At 50.1% G+C, this 17,752-nt stretch overlaps 1 protein-coding gene across 1 annotated transcript; it reads left to right on the forward strand.

The window, feature by feature from the left end:
* Window positions 1-3,753: 3,753 nt before the first annotated feature.
* On the forward strand, window positions 3,754-10,790 carry LOC147414388 (tektin-3-like). The gene is made up of 7 exons (XM_086473510.1): window positions 3,754-4,332; window positions 4,880-4,963; window positions 6,517-6,587; window positions 6,801-6,944; window positions 8,189-8,411; window positions 9,325-9,479; window positions 10,574-10,790. The coding sequence occupies exons 1-7, from the start codon at window positions 3,754-3,756 to the stop codon at window positions 10,788-10,790; spliced, it is 1,473 nt and encodes a 490-aa protein (XP_086329636.1).
* The last annotated feature ends 6,962 nt before the right edge of the window (window positions 10,791-17,752 follow it).

Consider the following 17,752-nt stretch of genomic DNA (forward strand, 5'->3'; position numbering starts at 1 on the left):
ATCGCAGCCCTTGGGGACAAGACCCTTCTCGCTCTGTGTTTGCACAGCCCAGAGCGTGGTGCCATCAGCACTACCAGGGTCCTCCCGTTTCAGTGCCTGTTCTCAGGCTAAAGCCTGAAATAACTGGGGAAGGACCCTCTCCAGGAAACATCCCTGATGTCACTGCGTGACTGGTGTGTGATGCCCTGATGCTGCATGAGGCTGTGTCATGGTGGAGCTCCTGGGGACACTGTGCATCTTCTCACCTGGGGTGCCAGCGCCTGGTGCACCCACCCGCCCCAGTGGAGCCTCTGCTGGGCCACGGGCTGGCCCAGGAACACCAGTGCAGGCACTGGGTTGCCCATGAGGGCACTACTTTGCCCATCAGGAGCACTGGGTGGCACACGGTTGCCCATGGGTGGCACTAGGATGCCCAACGGCTGTACTGGGTTGCCCGTTGATGGCACCGGGGGTTGTCCAGGGACAGGATCAGGTTGTCCAGCAAAGGCAGTAGGTTGCACAGAGTCTGCACTAAGTTGCCCAGGAGTGGCACTGGGTTGCCCACTGAGGGCAGTGAGTTCATAGGATCATAGAATCACAGAATGGTTTGGGTTGGAAGGGACCTCAAAGATCATCTTGTTCCAACCCCCCTGCCATGGGCAGGGACACCTCCCACCAGACCAGGTTGCTCAAGGCTCCATCCAGCCTGGCCTTGAGCACTGCCAGGGATGGAGGATCATAGAATATCTCAAGTTAGAAGGGACCCATAAGGATCAGCGAGTCCAACTCCCTGCTCCTTGCAGGACTACCTAAAACTAAACCCCATGACTGAGAGCATTGTCCAGCTGCTCAACACTTGCCCAACAGCTGCACCTGCTTGCCCAGGGGCTGCACAAAGCTGCCCAGCGAGAGCGGTAGGTTGCCCAGGGCAGGAACTAGGGTGCCATACGAGGGTATTTTCTTGCCCAGGGCTGGCCCTGGGTTGCCCATCGAGAGCGCTGTGTTGCCCGAGGGCTGCATCAGGTTGCCATGGCAGCTGCAGGGAGTCGGCCCGGGCAACACCCGGTCACCCGCTTCTTATGTCACTGACGGCACCGGGGACGCTGCAGTGCCTGGCAGAGCTGCCACCGAGCCTGGCAGCACAGCAGTGAGCAGCAGCCCCCGGGGCACCCTCAAGCCTCCGCAGTGCACCCCGCATCCAAGCAGCTAAGGGTGAGCAAGGGGAGGACTAAAAAAGCAGAGATATTTCTCCTGATCTTCTGCATTATCTCTTATGTCGCCTAAGTGTACCCCAGCTAGGTGGTTGGGGGCTCCCGTGGTGTGTCTGTGTTCAGGGGTGGCAGAAAGTAGCACCCTGGGATGACTTATCCCAAGAGGGTGCAGGGACATTTATTTCAGCTGGAAATGCAGGGAAAAGTAACCCTGGTCCATTCCCAAGTTCTTAAATATGTGTCTGTCAGTGGCTGAAAGGGAATAATTTATTTGCAGGGGTAGGAGCCAGGGAAGCAGTCTCCCACTCTCGGAATGCTGTTTCTCACGTATAAATAAGTGGCACGGAGTTAAGGAAAGTGCAGTCGCCTGTCCCTAGCAGGGACAAAAGGGCTGAAGTGACTGGTTTGTGGGAACCGACACACACAGTGGTTTTTGTTGGACCTGAGCACAGACGTTTCATCCTCAGCTCTGCCAAACTGGCTCGGAGGGTTGTGTTTGTGAAAGTTTTTCTGCTAAATTTGAGGGTGTGAGTTTCCCGCTGCCTATCCCACAGCCTCTTCAGCCAGGCTGGATCCTGGGGCGAGACTCGGTGCCCACAGCTATGCTGCTCTCAAGTCAGGTACTGGGGCAGCCCATGCCAGCATGGCCAAAATTGCTCAAGGCTTGCAAATACTGTCCTCAAAGTTCAGTGATTTCCCAGCTGCGGGCTGTACACTTTTGCCCTCTGACTCATCCCTATTTTTCTCCGATTTGCCCGAACTGAAGGTCCTGTTATTCTCCTGTATTCGCCGTTCTCTAATTTAATAGCTGCATTCTGAGACATTGTTCATCTGAATGCACCAAACTGCTACAGGCACAGGTGACGCAAGAAGTCTCTTAGGTCACCTGTCCCCATAGCTAGATGTTGGAAAACGTGCAGTTTAATGAGTCAATGGGTCAATGGGCTGCGAGCGTCCGGCATGAAGGAGGGTTACCCTCGGTGTACAGCAACAGCAGCTCCCAGGCAGAGCCTGCCTGTCTCCGTGTGCCTCCCATCCATCGCCTTTTAAGCCTTTAGGAAGGAAAGTAGGAAACTGTGACTCCTTCGTCCTGCCCTTGTGTAGAGAGAGGCATTCTTTGTTGCAGAGGTGACTAAAATGAAAGAAACTCTCTTTCCCAAGGGTTTAATGATTTTAAAAATAAGGCAGTCTCTCTCAGCTCGCCTACACATGCAAAGTGATTAGGGTAGCCCAGGAGGAGCAATTAAACCTCTAGCCACGTGATCGCTTCTGTCGATGCTTTGTTCTAGAATAAAAGTGAGTTTATTTCATGCAAACATCCCGTTTTTAAAGGAATAAAGTTGATTTCATGCTGTGACAAATAGGATTTAGCACATGCTTCAGGTCAAACTCCCCTCCCACCCAGGGATCTTGTTGTAGCACACCAGCGTCCCAATCTTTCACTGCGGCTCCGAGCCAGGCTGGGAGCAGTGGGGATGGGATGGTGTTAGGGGAAGGACACATCCCTGCAACACAGCACCTGGCTACAACAGCTATAGGGACTTATTCTGCCCGTGGGTGACACCTGTAACCATATAGAAACTTCACACCGAGCACAGCATACCCTCCTGAGTGTTTGTCCTTAGATGAGGTGTGTCAGGTACATTCGGTGGCCCCTCTGCATTATATTTCTGATAAAATTGACTGATAACCTTAATCTGAAAAGAGCAATGGCACCCACATGCCTTACACAGTTATTGGTAGCAAAATCTTCCTGTGTGACTCTTCCCCTTAGGGTTACTGCAAGGCTGGTGTTTACGAGCTGCTCTGAAAAGACTTTGTGGGATATCTCCTTTCCAAGTGCATTTGTTTTACAGCAGGTGAGCCAGAGATGTTTTTCTTCCTTTGCAAGTCCAGAGATGGCTGTTCTTTTTAGGTTGAAATGGGGGGGGGTGGGGGGGGGTGGGTGCAGGGGTGGGGTGAAATTTGGATATAGTCCAAATTTAAGCAAAGCTCAGCTCACCTGCGGACACCTCACTCAAGCTTTTACTGCAAGTGAAAATAGAGATGATGAGGTTGGATTCCCTCACCCACAAACCGCGCTGGGTTGGTAGCAGCTGTGCATCCAAAGCTATCACGGCTGGTAATGGAACTTTTAAAGAGGAAATTACAGCAGGAATACTATAAGATCAGCAAAAACGCTGGCCAAAAGAAACAAATGAACATCAGAGAATCAGCAACTACAGTTTCATTGGACGGACAGACAAAATGAAGGCACAGTATCTGTCATTCTCCTTAGTAGCCATGATTTGTTTCTCTCTACATTCCAAGACCTGATGAGAGATACTGACAACAAAGTAAAATCCTTATATATAAAAATGCTTGGGATGCTGTCAGAAGGGATTTGCTTTCAAGAGTTTTAGGCCTGTCCAGGCGATGTGTGGGTGCTGTGTGCATCGCTCTTCGTATTTTAAGTTGCGTGTGTCGCTGTAAGAAGTAGCGCAAGTGCAGGAGCTTACTGAGTGAGGTTGTCTTCTTCTGTCTCCTTTGTGCAGGACACATACCTGAATAGCGGCGTTCAAGAATGGAGCTGGTTGGATCTCCCTTAACTGCAACATATGCCCATCCAAGATCAACACCTACCAAGTTTCTGCCTGCCATCAGCACCATGGCTTCAAGCTATAAGAACCGTTTTCCTTACTACCCCTTGCCTCAGAGCTTCAGCCTCCCCCGGATGCCCAGAGCCTACTACAAAGCAGCTGCCATCAACCCAACTTTGGCTCCCTTTTCCAAAAGCTCCCAGGGGTTACCCCCAAGCAAGATGCTTCCTTTGGTTTCCAACAGAACAACCCTCTTCAGCCGGTACACCTCTGACGACTGGTACATGTCCAATCTGACCAACTACAAAGAGTCGGAGACTACCCGGCGCAATGCCGAGTGTCTGAGAGTCGATACCTCCCGTCTGATTCACGATAAATATCAGCAGACAAAGAAGACCCAAGTAGAAAGCACCAAAAACCTGGGAGATCGTGTCCAAGAGATAGAATTTTGGAAGTCAGAGCTCTGCCATGAGCTGGATGAGATGATCGGGGAAACGAACGCACTCACAGACTTGAAGAAAAGACTGGAGAGAGCCTTGGCTGAGACAGAGGCCCCTCTCCAGGTAAGCACCCTGTCCGGTGGGCTGCAAGCTGTAGCCTACTGCTGAAACATCTGCAGCCATTCAGACGCCCAATTAAGTTTCATTGCAGCTCCGTAACGTCTAGAAAGTTTTTATTAAGAGACCATTAGTTAAGTTAGTAATAAACAAATGCCTTGCCATCTGCTGCCTCCCCTATCAGTACGTACTGAGCACACCAGAACAGTATTTGCTTAACCAAATATTTTTATAAGTGGTACATCCAAAATCCTGGTTTGGGAGACAAAAGCCCATGCCCTCCTACGAGGCTCTGGCGAGGTCAGCCTCAAGCCTGACACAGGTCCCTGCCTTCAGCTGTGGCTGCGCCAGGGACACGTGTGCTCCCCCACGTTGATTTAATGCTGATGTTGCAGCTCGGCTGCTCGTTGTCAGCTAAACCAGCTGCCCTGGGCACTTTTTTTCCCGTGCTGTCGTCTCTGTGCCCACCTACAATTTCATTTCTTACATTACTTGACATGGGGACCATCCCTGTAGGGATTTGCAACCAGCAGTGATGGCATGTCCCCAACAGGTCACTCAGGAGTGCTTGCTTCACCGGGAGAAGAGGATGGGCATTGACCTGGTCCATGATGATGTGGAGAAACAGCTCTTTGTGGTAAGTTTGTCAACACAGATCATGTGTTATTTTTACCTAAACTACTCTGAACAGGTTTTGCAGCCCTGTTCCCTCTCTGGCTCCTTAGTGCCTGTGAGGTGCTAAACTCTTCAAACCCCCAAAACCTGCAGGGCCAGGGGACGACGTTCCCCCACGCAGCAGCGTGCCCACACGGTGTGGGTAAGACTTGCCCTGCCAGAGGCAGGAATAGCTGAAAACCAGCTGTGTGTTTGTGTAGCCTATCAGGGTCCTCTGTCCCTCTTCAAGGAGCTTGTGGGACTCTCCTGCCTTTCAGAGCCCTGCCGGCACAGGATCTATAAGTATCTGTCACATACATGTGATATATCTCTATATATCTGTGTCACATACATATATATTACGCACACATGCACACACACAGATATGGAGAAGGCAGTGTCTGCCCGACAGCTTGTCTGGTTTTCCCAACTATGTTACTTGGTCTAATAAAAGATATTACATCTACCCCCAGCTTTGCTTTGCTCAGAGCAGCGTGGCCGCAGTAAGACTGTGTGTGCTTAGGCAATGCATTTTATAGCAGTCCTAAAACCGCGCACTCCTGCCTGCCTTTATATAGGCTGCTTTAAATTATGAATAAAAAGCAAACACGATGAGAGCTGGCACAGAAGATGGGATCCTATCGCAGGGTACAACAAAATACAATCACTGCAAAGGCATCGCGAAACTGGGAAGGAAACTGCAGCCCCTGGGACTGTGAAGCCACTGCTCTGTTAGAAGATTTTTTCTTATGAGTCAGGCCCTAAAAAAATTAAAAGATTAGTTTAAGGGTCATGAGATTTTAAGAAAATAATTGGAGCTGGTTATCTCCATAATGGCATTTTGGATTTTAAGTGTTTCGGACATATTTAGGCCATGCTTTTCAGCTGGCTCCTGCAGACAGGAGGGCTTAAAAATTATGGTTTTGGAGCACTAATCACCTGCCTCCAGTAGCTGGGGCTTCACAAACGCGATAGATTTGTGCTGAAGTCAAGTGAGCTGAGAGCAGCACATGCCTTCCTCCGGTGGAGCTGGATGTTTCTTAGAAATGGCTTAGAAAGTTACACCAAACTCAAGTCCGTCTCCTCTTGTCCCAGATGGATGGGATTTCTCCTGGGGAAGAAAACATTTGGGGAGCAAAAAGGGCAGATGCTGATTGGGGATGGGGATGTGTAGCGCTGCTGGTCCAGAGAACCTCTATGCCTGTTCATATCAGGTCAGGATCTGTCCCTGTCTCCTATAGTGGAACTAATCATCACTTGACATTGATGTCAAGATGAGAAAACACTTGGCAACCCACCCTGAAAGTGAAGTGGGAGGCCATGGCTGTGGCCACAGCACCCTCCCATCCCCTCCTGGTCGCTGCGCCCAGGCTCAGCTGCACAAGTGAGCGCTCTGGGGTTGGGGGGCACTTTCTCCACTCCCTGCCAGTTTGCTTTGTCCTTGCTGTGTGCACGGTTGGAGAGGCCTGAGGGGATGAGTGTGACCAGGACAACTGAGCATGGATACTGATGGGGTCATGTTTTGCCTTTGCCCAGGAAGCCGACGTCATCAGATCCTGCCAGGAGAGGATGCAGCAGTACCTGGATAAGGCGAAAGCCCAGCTCGCGTAAGGAGGAGCTCCTTCTCTCATGCTGCATTTGCAGCTGCGATGTGAAACCCCGGCAGAGCCCCACCTCTGCCCACACCCTACAGCCGTAAAACCTGGGCAGGCTCCATGGGAAGCGGGCAGTGGCGCCCACAGGAGCACGTAGCTGCCCAGGTGGGAGGAAACCATTCCACCCATACATCCCCACCCATGGCTCTTGTTTGTGTGTTGAAGGTCCAACAGGGCAGCCCAGCATGAGCTGGAGAGGGACCTGGCCAACAAGCAGACAGCCTACCGCATCGACGACAAGTGCCACCACCTGAGGAACACCTCCGATGGCATCAGCTACTTCCGAGGGGTGGAGCGGGTTGACGCCACGTGAGTGCACGCTGGGCAGCACGAGAGCACCGAGCTGTCCCTGGGATGCGCGGTGCCTCGCCCTGGCAGGGAACGGGTTGTCCCCAGCCCACTGTAAAGGCATGTGTCTCTGCATGGCACATCCATCCTGCCTGGAAACACCCATCTTGGAGGGGCCGTTTCTCCCTGCTCACCATAAAGGGAGAACAACCCTCTGCTTTCAGCTGGATGCTGAACACGCAGTGGGTGAAAGCGAGTCCCACCTAATTACACATTATATCAGGGTTCAGAGATCAGCCTGAAAATGAACTCAGCCCAACACCTCTGCACAGCTCATTAAGTTTATGCGTATTTTCAAAGATGTGTCAGTGCTTGCATGAGCGCTCTTGGTTGACGTGACGTCTGGGGGGTTCACCCCTGCATGGAGAGGGCCTGGCAGGGAGCCGAAATGACACAGAAGATAAAGAAATAGAGAGCATGGTCCTGGGATACGGTTCAGCTGCTTTTGGGTGCCAGGAATTCAGCTTCGGCTCTGCAGTAGATGAATGGTGACCTAAACCAGCACTCGCAGAGATATGCGCTAAGTGGCAAAGGGCTGAGGGAATATATCTGCTGCTCACAAGGACGCGTGCAGTTTATGGAGGGGCATAGATTGATTCAATCTTTCTAATATTTGAATAATTATTCACAGCTCAGACATATTGCAAATGAATTGCAAAGGATTGATGCTAAAATTCAGAGGGGGGCAAAATGTGCCGAGAACCAGCATGTTTTAAATGGGGCTTATGTGGTATTTAAGTCTTTTGTTGACCTTGTTCTGGCCTACTGCACAGGCGTGAACTTCATCGTGAATGCACAGACAGGGAAATGAATATTATCTAATGCTTGTTCAGTTTAGTATGAAACTGAGATAAGTTATGAGCAAAATTAATTGACTGCAATCTGCGCGTCGACGTGAAGCTGGGAATCACTTGGCACTTAGATGGCTCGAACGTGTAAATATGAGGTCTGACTAAAATCTTCATTTTTCTAGGGGAATCTTTGCTTTGTCTGGGCTTTCATAAGTACCACAGTTGTCTTCATGAACATGTCATCATTTCATAAGCATATCGAACAAATGGTGTCCAGGTGTTTTACCTTCATGTGGTCAAATTAACAGCGCAGCTTTAATCTGCATTTAATCCACACTGCTCCCATGGCATGCCTGGCCATGGCCAGCTTCAGCAGCATGGGCTTACTGGAGGCCTCTCCTTCCTCCTCCCCAGGATCTCGGTGCCAGAGTCGTGGGCCAAGTTCTCGGACGACAACATTCTCCTCTCCCAGAGCGAACGGGCGGCCTCCGCCAAGCTGCGGGACAACCTCGAGAACCTGCTGGTGGTGACGGCCAACGAGATGTGGCGCCAGTTCAACAGGGTGAACGTCGCCTTTGCCAACCGCATCGCTGAGACAGCTGACGCCAAGAGCAAGATTCAGACCCACCTGGCCAAGGTAGCCTGAACCCCTCCCTTTCGGTGTGACACCGTCACTTCCCAGTGACACCACTCTCCACACAGACCTGGCCCAAGAAGAGGAACGGTTGCTACAAGGAGCTGGTTATAGTATCATTATCTGTTTGAAATTCCAAGTACTGGGGACATTCTCCTTGGAGCAGGACAAGTTGGCACTGTAACTTCCTCTCAAGGGATCCTTTATTTCCCTAGTGCCCAGCAGCAAAGGGATTTCAAGCAGAAGGTGGAAATGCTGTTTGCATCTCCTGGTAGTTACTTCAGAAGTGCTGGCTGCCCTGCAGAAAGTCTTTGCTGGGCCTCTACTGGGGTGCCTGCCGGGGGGTTTGCAGGCTCCCTTCTCCTCCAAGGACATGCTTTCAGGCTCAGTGCTCCAGGTTTGCTGCATGGTCAGCCGTGTGTTTCCCGCATGGCTCTGCCAAGCAGGGGAAGTGGAGATCAGTGATGGGCACCTGGCTCGGACTGCTGGGTCTCATGGAAAGCTTCCTGAAAAGAGCTTGACACGGTATCGATTAACTGAGCAGAGACTGGGCTTGCAGCTCTGCAGGCTGATGTCACGTCTTTAATTGAGGATCCATTAAAAACTTTCCCTCTATGAGTTGCTATTGATGGATGATCAATTCCTGCAAGCAGTAATTTTGGGTAGCTGGTAATTCAATAGATCCATCACTGCTCCAAAATCTCCTCCGATGTGACAGCAACAGCAAAGAGAGGCTTTTCCTTGAAAAGAAATCTGCTGGATCTGTGCCTTGGCATGTGTCAGAGCGACAGGGGTCTGAGCCCAGGGTCTGCTTATTCAACTTGGTTTTTTCTGCAGATGGACAGGAGAAAAGGGAAATGATGTGGTCACTTGAGAATATATCATTTAATTTATGAATGCGTTTTTTTCATGCCAGACACTGCAGGAAATCTTCCAGATCGAGATGAACATAGAAGCCATCCGAAAAGCCATTAGGGACAATGGGCTAGTGTTAAAAGTGGCTCAGACCCGGCTGGATGAGCGCACGCGGAGACCCAATGTGGAGCTGTGCCGGGACACTGCCCAGCTCCGGTAAGGCAGGACCCAGGGCTGGGAGGGTCCTTGAGGAGTGACTGGTCGTAGCGCTCAGGAGCATCACTGGATGACAAAATTAATCTTTTTTTTTTTTTTTTTTTTCCCCAAAGAGTCATTCCATAAGTGCACTGGTTTAATCAAGAGCAATGATTAGGTATCCCGGCCTCGGGGTGGTAGAAGAGCTCTGCACCCACGAAGGAGGCTGTACGCCATGGCCGGGTACAGCCTGATACCACCCCGTGAAGGGATGGATTTTTCCCACTTGGGTAAACCTCACCTACTCTCCTGCCTGCTTCCCAGCTGTTGGATGGCTTAGTTTTGCAGTATAAGCCCTTTAATCTCTGACAGGCTTGTGTTGAGAGCACTTAGCTGCTTCCTTTTGGGTCACTGCAGGAAAGGATGCACCATGTGGAGAAGCAGTAAGGGCTGTCCTCACCTCCCCTGAGGACACTGGAAATCCTTTCAAGGACATAGTGAGCCCTTTGGGACTGCACCCCAAGGGGCCGTGGAGGAGCAGGCTGCCCTGAGTGCCCAACAGCACCCCATGTGAGGGGTGAGGCACCCCAAACCTCACCCCTCCTCCTAGGAGCCCTCTGGGAATGACTCCACGTGAAGCTTTTTAGAAGCCATATAAACCCAGCCCTTGCATGCCATTGGGTTTTTCCATCCTCCACTTGTTTCACATTCACTTTTAGCCTCTCCCAGCTCCCCCATTTTGCTGTGTGTGCATCCGTGGGTGTGGGGAGGAACGCTGCACAGGGAGATCCGGGTGGGTGAACCAACAAACCCGCAAAACCAAACAGGAACAGGAAACCACAGCTGCTCATCCCTCTTCTCGGTGGCACAAGCTGCTCCAGGAGATGAGGCTGCACATCGCCGAAGCCTTAGAGCAAACTTAACCATGCCTGCCCACGGAGGTCTGGAGGAGCTCTGCCCTCGCCTTTCCCGTGCATCTGCCAGAAATGAGGGGTTGAGTTACTCCGAGCACACTGAAGGGGGAAATCCTGTCCCCAAGGGGCCCATCACCAACGCCGTGCTAGAAACCACCCCCGTGACGGGACTGTTAATGGGCATTTCTTGCTGTTTTCCAGCCTCGTCAATGAGGTCCATGAAATCAATGAGACGATCCAGAGCCTTCAGCAGCGGCTGAGAGACGCCGAGAGCATACTGCAAATGCTGGTGCATGCCAAGTCGATCTTGGAGCATGACCTGGCCACCAAAGCCAACTCGCTGTTCATTGACCAGGAGAAGTGCATGGGGATGCGCAAGACCTTTCCCAACACTGCACGGCTGCTGGGTTACTTTTAGGCTGGGCTCAGCTGAACCCACGCTATCTGTTGCAGGAGTATTCCCAGTTTTGCTAGGACGCATTCCCAGTTTTGCTAAGATGCTTTGAAAATACATGATTAGACTTTCACTTCCTCATGAAAGCCCTGAGTAGAAATTAAACGATCACTTTGTGTGTTACATGGTCTACCAGGATTTTTTATTCCTTTGGTTTTTCACTTTCCGTTGCTTTTCCACAGTGTGCCAGAAAGTAGCTGAAAATATCCTGTATGTGACTGAGAGTAAATCCACCCACAGCGATTCATTCCTACCCTTTCAGTCTGTGATTTTAGGAGAAAAACTCTCATGTCCTCCTCGCTTTGAGCCTGTCTGATGCGGAAAAAGCACAAGGGGAAGTAAAGCTAGTTGTCAGAGTAATTAGCTGTTGACATCTTTAATGTATTTTTAATGGTTCAGGAGAAGAAACACAAACTATCTAGTAAAGCATTACAGTATGTTCTGTTCCTAAACAGAAAAACTTGCATTTTAAGCTGATGTCTAGTGATCATTTTCTTGCTTTTGAAAAATTTTAAATGTCATCTAAAATGTCAGTGCTGGGGTCTTAAAACAAAGAAGTGCTTTTGGCTAGCTAATTGAAGAAAATGCTGCGGTTTTAATCTTGGTGCGTATGGATTGGTTCCTAATTTAACCTCTTGCAAGTAGTTTGTTGGTGGAAGCACCAAAGCACTTTGAAGATAAAGGAACAAATCAGTCCTTAAGTCAGCCACCTCGACTGCCATAGTACCTGCTCTCTGGCTGTAAATTTTACCAAGTGTTTGAATTTTCAGAGGATAAGTCTTTAATCAATCTGAAGTTCAGTGTGAAAGTCACTTTGCAAATTGTCCCGTCAAACTCACGTGTCAGACACTCTCGACTCTTTTAACCTAAGCAGAGCTGAGCTCAGCCTAAAGCCTGTAGGCACCAAGAATCCTAAAGGAGCAGAAGTTCAAGTCCCTTCTCTTCACTCGGGAATCCAGGGCATGGACCTCCTGGCCCAGCGTGGGGACGCTCAGGAGCTGAGAGCATCTTCTCTCGTCTCGTACCCCCAGATGACTCCAGCTCACAGCACAGGTCCAGACAGACCTGCCTGCCCTCCCTGCTCTCCCAGGGGCAGCCCCCGAGAGCTGTAACCTGTGCCAAGGTCCTGCCCTGGCCCCAGCATCTTGGCAGGATCTCTCTTCAGAGCTGCAGCCCTGAACAGGAAGCAATTGTCTATTTTTTTTTTTCTTTCTTTTTTACTAGCACTTTTGTCTCACGGAGACTAAAAATAGGTTTCCTCTACTTAGTGTGTATCTTGGAGCCAGAGCCTGTCGGAGACAGCAGCCACCCTTTCTAAAGAGACGATATAACTGCAAGCAAGAAAAACTGTCCAGCTCATCGCACCTTCCCTTTCTGCACTTATCTCCCTCCCCAAAATAAGCCGATGGCATGCTGAACTCATAGGGACTTCCAGTTTTTGTTGGCACCCTCGCTAGCCTTTGTGCTGCTTTGAGCTGTTACTCTCCCTGTGTTCCTTTACTGAAAGCTTTCATAAACCCTGGTGATTTTGGCTGCTCGGCTGTTTTGAAGCCCCGCTCCAGATGGCTGGTTTTCAGGCAGAGCTGCCTGTTTTCTGTTTTGAGAATTGGGTCCCGTGAATTGTCTCGAGCTGAGCGCTGGGAAACGGAGGCACCCCAGTCCCTTTCTGAAAGACTCATGCTTTTAAGTGACTTGAGCGAAATCCTGGCATCAGCGACAGCTTCACATTCATTTCATTTCCACCTTCATTTTTGAGTCACATAAAAAGATACCTGAGCTCTGTTGTACTATGAGGGCACACCAATATCAGCACCCAAACTCTCCTATTTTCTCCAATTTTGCTTTCAGAGTCCCCCATCTTTCCCCCTAGCCCAACTCCTTTAAGGCTTTCTCCTAATTGACAGTGTTTATGTGGTGTTGCAATTATCCAGCTCTAAATTTTATCTTCCCGTCCTACCCTCTTGATGCTTCTTTACACAAGATAGGCTGTGGGAGCGTAGCTCGCTGAAAACAGGCATGGAATGCTAGAGGGCCTGCACAAGGAAAACTCTGTTGAACAGTTTGTCTAAGCTAACATAGTAGGCCTCAAGGACGCTTCGACCTTGAGGGTCAGAATAGAAGAATTAGAAGCTAACATCCATATGAGGCGGAACGCATTAGTATTAATAGTAAAGTGATAGGTAGAAGCAGATGACTGATGTATGTATAGCACAATTGGAGTTTATGAAAAACTGCAAGTCATGATGACTTTGGAAAATTATGCTATATAAGAAAGTGCATCTGCACAATAAAAGGAGTTTCCTGATATAACTCGTATTGAGTCTTTTGTGGATTCTCCAACTCCCGTCTCCGCAACTCTCAGCCAGTCGCACACTTGATCTATACTCCTCTATGTGTACATGACAGCCCTTGTAACGACCTTCCCTTTGTATCGCCATATCTCTACATTAGGGGGGGGGGGGGGGGGGGGGGAAGCTTTCCAAACTACTAGCTATTAACTGGAGCTATTTAAGATGACCCAGCCAAATCAAGGAAAAAAGGTTTACCATAGGGAGCCATTCTGAAGTCATCCCACTTCATGGGGAGAATTATGTAGGTCACCAAAAAGCCTTTCATTCCTGACCTGCTGGTGCAGCAGTGGCACAGCGAGTACAGAGTAAAGGAAAAGTAACAGCAGTCACCAGTGAAGGCTGAAATCCCAGCACTCGCACAACTCCAATTCCAGGCACTTCAGTGGAACAGATTTCACTCACATGCATCTCAGCTGAGAAGGTAAAAAAGGGACAGCAGACTCAATACTGCAAGTTTGTGACTCAGAGATAAAAAGGGAAACGAAATGCTACCGTCGGAGCCTGCCTGCTGCTCCCAGCCACACCTGCTGAGGCATAAAAAAGTAAACAAAAAGCTTACCACGCCTCCAGCACCAAGAGTCCAACCACAACACCTGCTTTAGAAATTCTTTGTGCCATATGTCCCTCCGTCCCAAGGATGACGTGAACAACCTTTCACATCAGTTAATTGCAGTGCTCGTGCAGTAGGTAACACTTTTATGGCTTTTTATTTCCAACATCCTGCAGCTGTGGTCCGATAGCGCTCACGGTACCAGATCCCTAAATAGCAGCAGCCAAAAAATCCCAGGAACCTGCTTTCACAGCTGAATTGCAAAGTCTTTTCTTAACAGGACAGACACCAGAGCACACACCTCAGCCACTCTGACACTGAATTAGTCTGCTTTTCACCCTGCCACAGGCAGGACTCTGCCCCCCCCGCCCGCCCTTTTCTTGCCTGCTGGACAGAGAAAGCAATGCTCTGCCCCATTCCAGCTCTCCAGTTCTACGCCAACCACACTGCGAGACGTACAGAATAAACCCAGATATTCAACAAATCCAACGCAGGGTCAGAGAAGCAGCTTTCAGAGACTTTGCTGCTTTCAGCCAAGTTATCATCAGAATGAGACTGAGCTCCTCTAAGCCTACAAACTTAAAGGAGGCTTCTACAGAAGAAGCAGCAAGCCCTGAGCTGTCCTGGTCTCAACATTTCTACTCTTTTCTCATGAAAGATCTTTCATTTTTATTACTTCCTATGCAGAGTGGCAATTAAGAACATAATACCTTTGCACGACAAGCTCCCAGCCTGAGAACTGAAAAGCGGGGCAGACCTCAGAGAGGAAGAAGCAGAGTTATTTTACAGAGCGTCAGCAACACAGCGAGCAAAATATCCCATGTAATCCCTGCCCTGGAGCACCTGAAGGCCATACATAAGCAATTGCTGGGGGTCCCGACCATCCACCTTCAGGTCTCTGCTGATAACAGCAAAGGAAGAGGTAGATACTGGGGCAATTTGAGAGAGGACCCCCTCCCCAAAAGTAAGGCAATCCTAAATAGACCCCAAGCTTTAGGGAGCCAGCCCAGAACAGCAGGAAATAAAGTTAAAATGAACTATCTTGCATTCCGCCAGCCCCCAGCCGGCAGCACACCAACCGCCTCGGGGCTCCGGTGGGAAGGGAAGACAAAGAGCGGGATAAAAGAAAATGGATGCATCCCCGGGGTGCTGGGCAGCATCCTGGGGGCCTCGTCCCCGCAGCTCCCCCCGCCCGGACTCCAGCCCTCGGCGCCGATACCCGCTGCCCTGCACCAGGGCTGGCGCAGCCAGGGCGGCCGGGACACCGTGGGCCTCCCCCGGGCCCGGCGGGCTGAGGTAGTGTGGGCCGAGCGCCCCCCCCACAGTCCTCCCCATCTCCACGAGCTGAGGTGGTGTGGCCCGCGTTCCCCCCCCCCACCGCCTCCCCACGGGCTGAGGTGTTGCGGCCCGGAGCGCTCACGTGACCGGGTGTTGATGTGTCGCCTGGCAACGGGAACATGGCGCAGACAGCAGCGGGTGACTGTGGGGCTGGGCCGCGGCCGGGCCTTGAACCGCCCGGCCCTCGGCCGCCCGGCCTCCCCGGCCCCGCGGGTGCCCGTGCCCAGCCCTGCGGCGGTCTGCAGCTGGCGGGCCCCAGGGAGCTGGGCTGGTTCTCACTCTTCCCTCCGCTCTGGTTGCAGGCACAGGCCATCCCCAGCCCAGCAATATGGAGGAGGCCGCCGGTGCCGCAGCAGAGGGCTCTGGGGTGGAATCCGGCTCCGCTACGCAGGATATCGGCCGAGTTCCGTCGTATCTTGCTATGGAGGTGATTTCCTTCAGAACGTTCGCGGGGCAGCATGGTGTTCCTACGCTCTCCTTGCAGAGTGATGGCTTCGTGAAAGCAGTTTCAATAGGGAGAAGTAAAACAAGGGAGCGGTTGTTGAAGTCTTGCCCTGCCTATTAAAAAAACAAAGTTAAATGTCGTTGTAGTTCTGTGTGTCAGCAGCGTCCTGAAGCATGTGCTTCTCACTCAGCTCCCAGATGGCTGTAGGCATGTTAAACGGGAGCTTGCCCCCATCTCACAGACACACGTACGGGGGCTGTGTTCGAGGTTGGTGGTGATAAGTTTTTTCTGTCTGTTCGTACTGCACGATATTTGAATTTGGCAAATGATGGCACGGGATAAAACAGTGTCTCTTTAAAAAGAAGATAATAGTTTGGCTACCTGTAGCACCAGCTGGAGGACTACAATCCCTAAGGGCATTTTTTTAAAAAATAGATGTGAGCCAGAAACACATCTGAAATTAAAAGTGGTGTGTAGAATTTTTGTCAGGATCTTTACCGTCTTCATGCTGCCTGGGTGACTTTTTTTGTGAACGAGATTAAATTTCAGAATTAAACTCCCATGACAAAAAGCAGTTGTTACAGCACCGTAGCATGAGCATTAAATAAAATGCACAACCTGCTGTAACGCTGCTATTCTGCTTTTTGCCTGTGTGCGTGCTAGGCAGTAGAGGCGGAGAATGGGAGCGACAATGAAGAAGCAGGGTCCGTTCCTCCGCAGGACCAAAAAGAGACATTGCCACCAGCAGAAAGAGGAGCTACAGAGCTGTTTGTTAGTTCTGCAGAGGTGAGACACTAATAACACACACAATCTTATGCACAGAAGGCATGGCCGGTATTTGTAAATTCAAATTCTCCTGGGGCGGTTTTGTTGCTGCCAACACAAACCCGACCAGAACCGAACAGAGAGAAGCTAACTGGTCAGGCACAAAGTCTACAAAAGCTGTGACAGAGCTGGAGAGGTTCCTCTGTTGTGCTGCATGTGGGTAAAGGTGGCTTTTGAATCGGCAGAGGCACAGCTTTGCCAGTGTATCTGTGGGCTGAGTTTAGAACAAGGCCCTCTTGCCGATTCTGTGTCTGCATCGTTCTTGTCTCGTGATGACAGAAATAAGCAGATTGTCAGGGCAGACTGAAAAGCTGTTTCAGGTGGTGGATTTTACGTTTCAGAAAAAATCCCCTGAGACTTTCTTGGACAAAGTCAAATTAGACAGTTGTCCTCCTGCGTTGGGTGACATGGAGAAGCCAGTAACTGAGAGAGAAAACCCTCCCCTTCCTTCAGGAGCTCCTCAGCAGGTGTCTGCGTGGTCAGCCTTTATCTTTGACGTACACCAGGTGCATTAAACCTCTGTCCTGCCTTCCTGCTTCTGATGCATGAGATGCTTTTGCTTTCGTATCATTAAATGATTTGCTTTCATAGATCACTTCTATATAGCATCCCCGGCTGCCTCAGCTGCCTTTCTGCACTGATGTGATGTTTCCTTTCTTTAAATGCCTTCAGTCCGAAGAACGACGTGCCCGCTTTTATCGCTCTTTATTGCTGCTTTATTGCTGGCTTTATCAGCCAAGTTGCTAGGAAAGTTAGTTTGTGGAAATTCCTTTGCCTCCCACAGCTATATTCCCACCCTCCTGCATCATTCCAACAGACCCTGCAAAGCTGGGCTTGTAAACTAATTGTTTACTGACTGGAGGAAAGAAAATAAATTAATAAAATCAGGACAGCGTTGCTTCATGCAAGGGAAGCTTCATGTTGGTCCAGGACCCAGTTGAACAGTTGAGGCCAGTCCATCAAGAGGCTATTTAGAAAAGAGGCTTGGGTGCTCTGTTGTCCAAGAAGGGAAAAATCATTGAATGTCCTGCAGAATTCTGATAGGAATTTGGGTGAAATGAATGCTTGCCAAAAACCATGTTAACAGTGTATTGCATAACTAATGCAGATTATTATGCTCGAGGGAAACAGACTTCCCAAAACGGCATCAGCAGTCAGAAAAAAAACCAAAACAAACTCATTGCGATTATTAAAAAAAAAAAAAAAAAAAAAAGGAGAGAGAGAAAACTGGCAAAATTCTGAGGAAAATTTTGGCAGTATAGGACCATAGAAATGGCTGTGCTGGCTCAGATCAAAGTCCAGAAAGCTCCAGATTCAGCCTCTGACAGAGCCAACAGGAGACGCTTAGATAAAAGCACCAGAGCAAGGCAAGCACCCTGTGATACTTTCCCAGTCTACTTTCCCAGCTTCCAGCAAT

This window comes from Leptosomus discolor, chromosome 15 (assembly GCF_034619465.1).
Source record: "Leptosomus discolor isolate bLepDis1 chromosome 15, bLepDis1.hap2, whole genome shotgun sequence".
NCBI classification, from domain to species: Eukaryota; Metazoa; Chordata; class Aves; order Leptosomiformes; family Leptosomidae; genus Leptosomus; species Leptosomus discolor.

What these genes read in the sequence shown, in the direction of transcription:
- LOC147414388 (XM_086473510.1), top strand. Translation starts at nt 3,754, where the DNA reads ATGGAGCTGGTTGGATCTCCCTTAACTGCAACATATGCCCATCCAAGA. An exon ending in AAGGCGAAAGCCCAGCTCGC is followed by an intron (nt 6,588 to 6,800) that starts GTAAGGAGGAGC and finishes TGTGTGTTGAAG; the next exon opens with GTCCAACAGGGCAGCCCAGC. An exon ending in CGGGACACTGCCCAGCTCCG is followed by an intron (nt 9,480 to 10,573) that starts GTAAGGCAGGAC and finishes GCTGTTTTCCAG; the next exon opens with CCTCGTCAATGAGGTCCATG.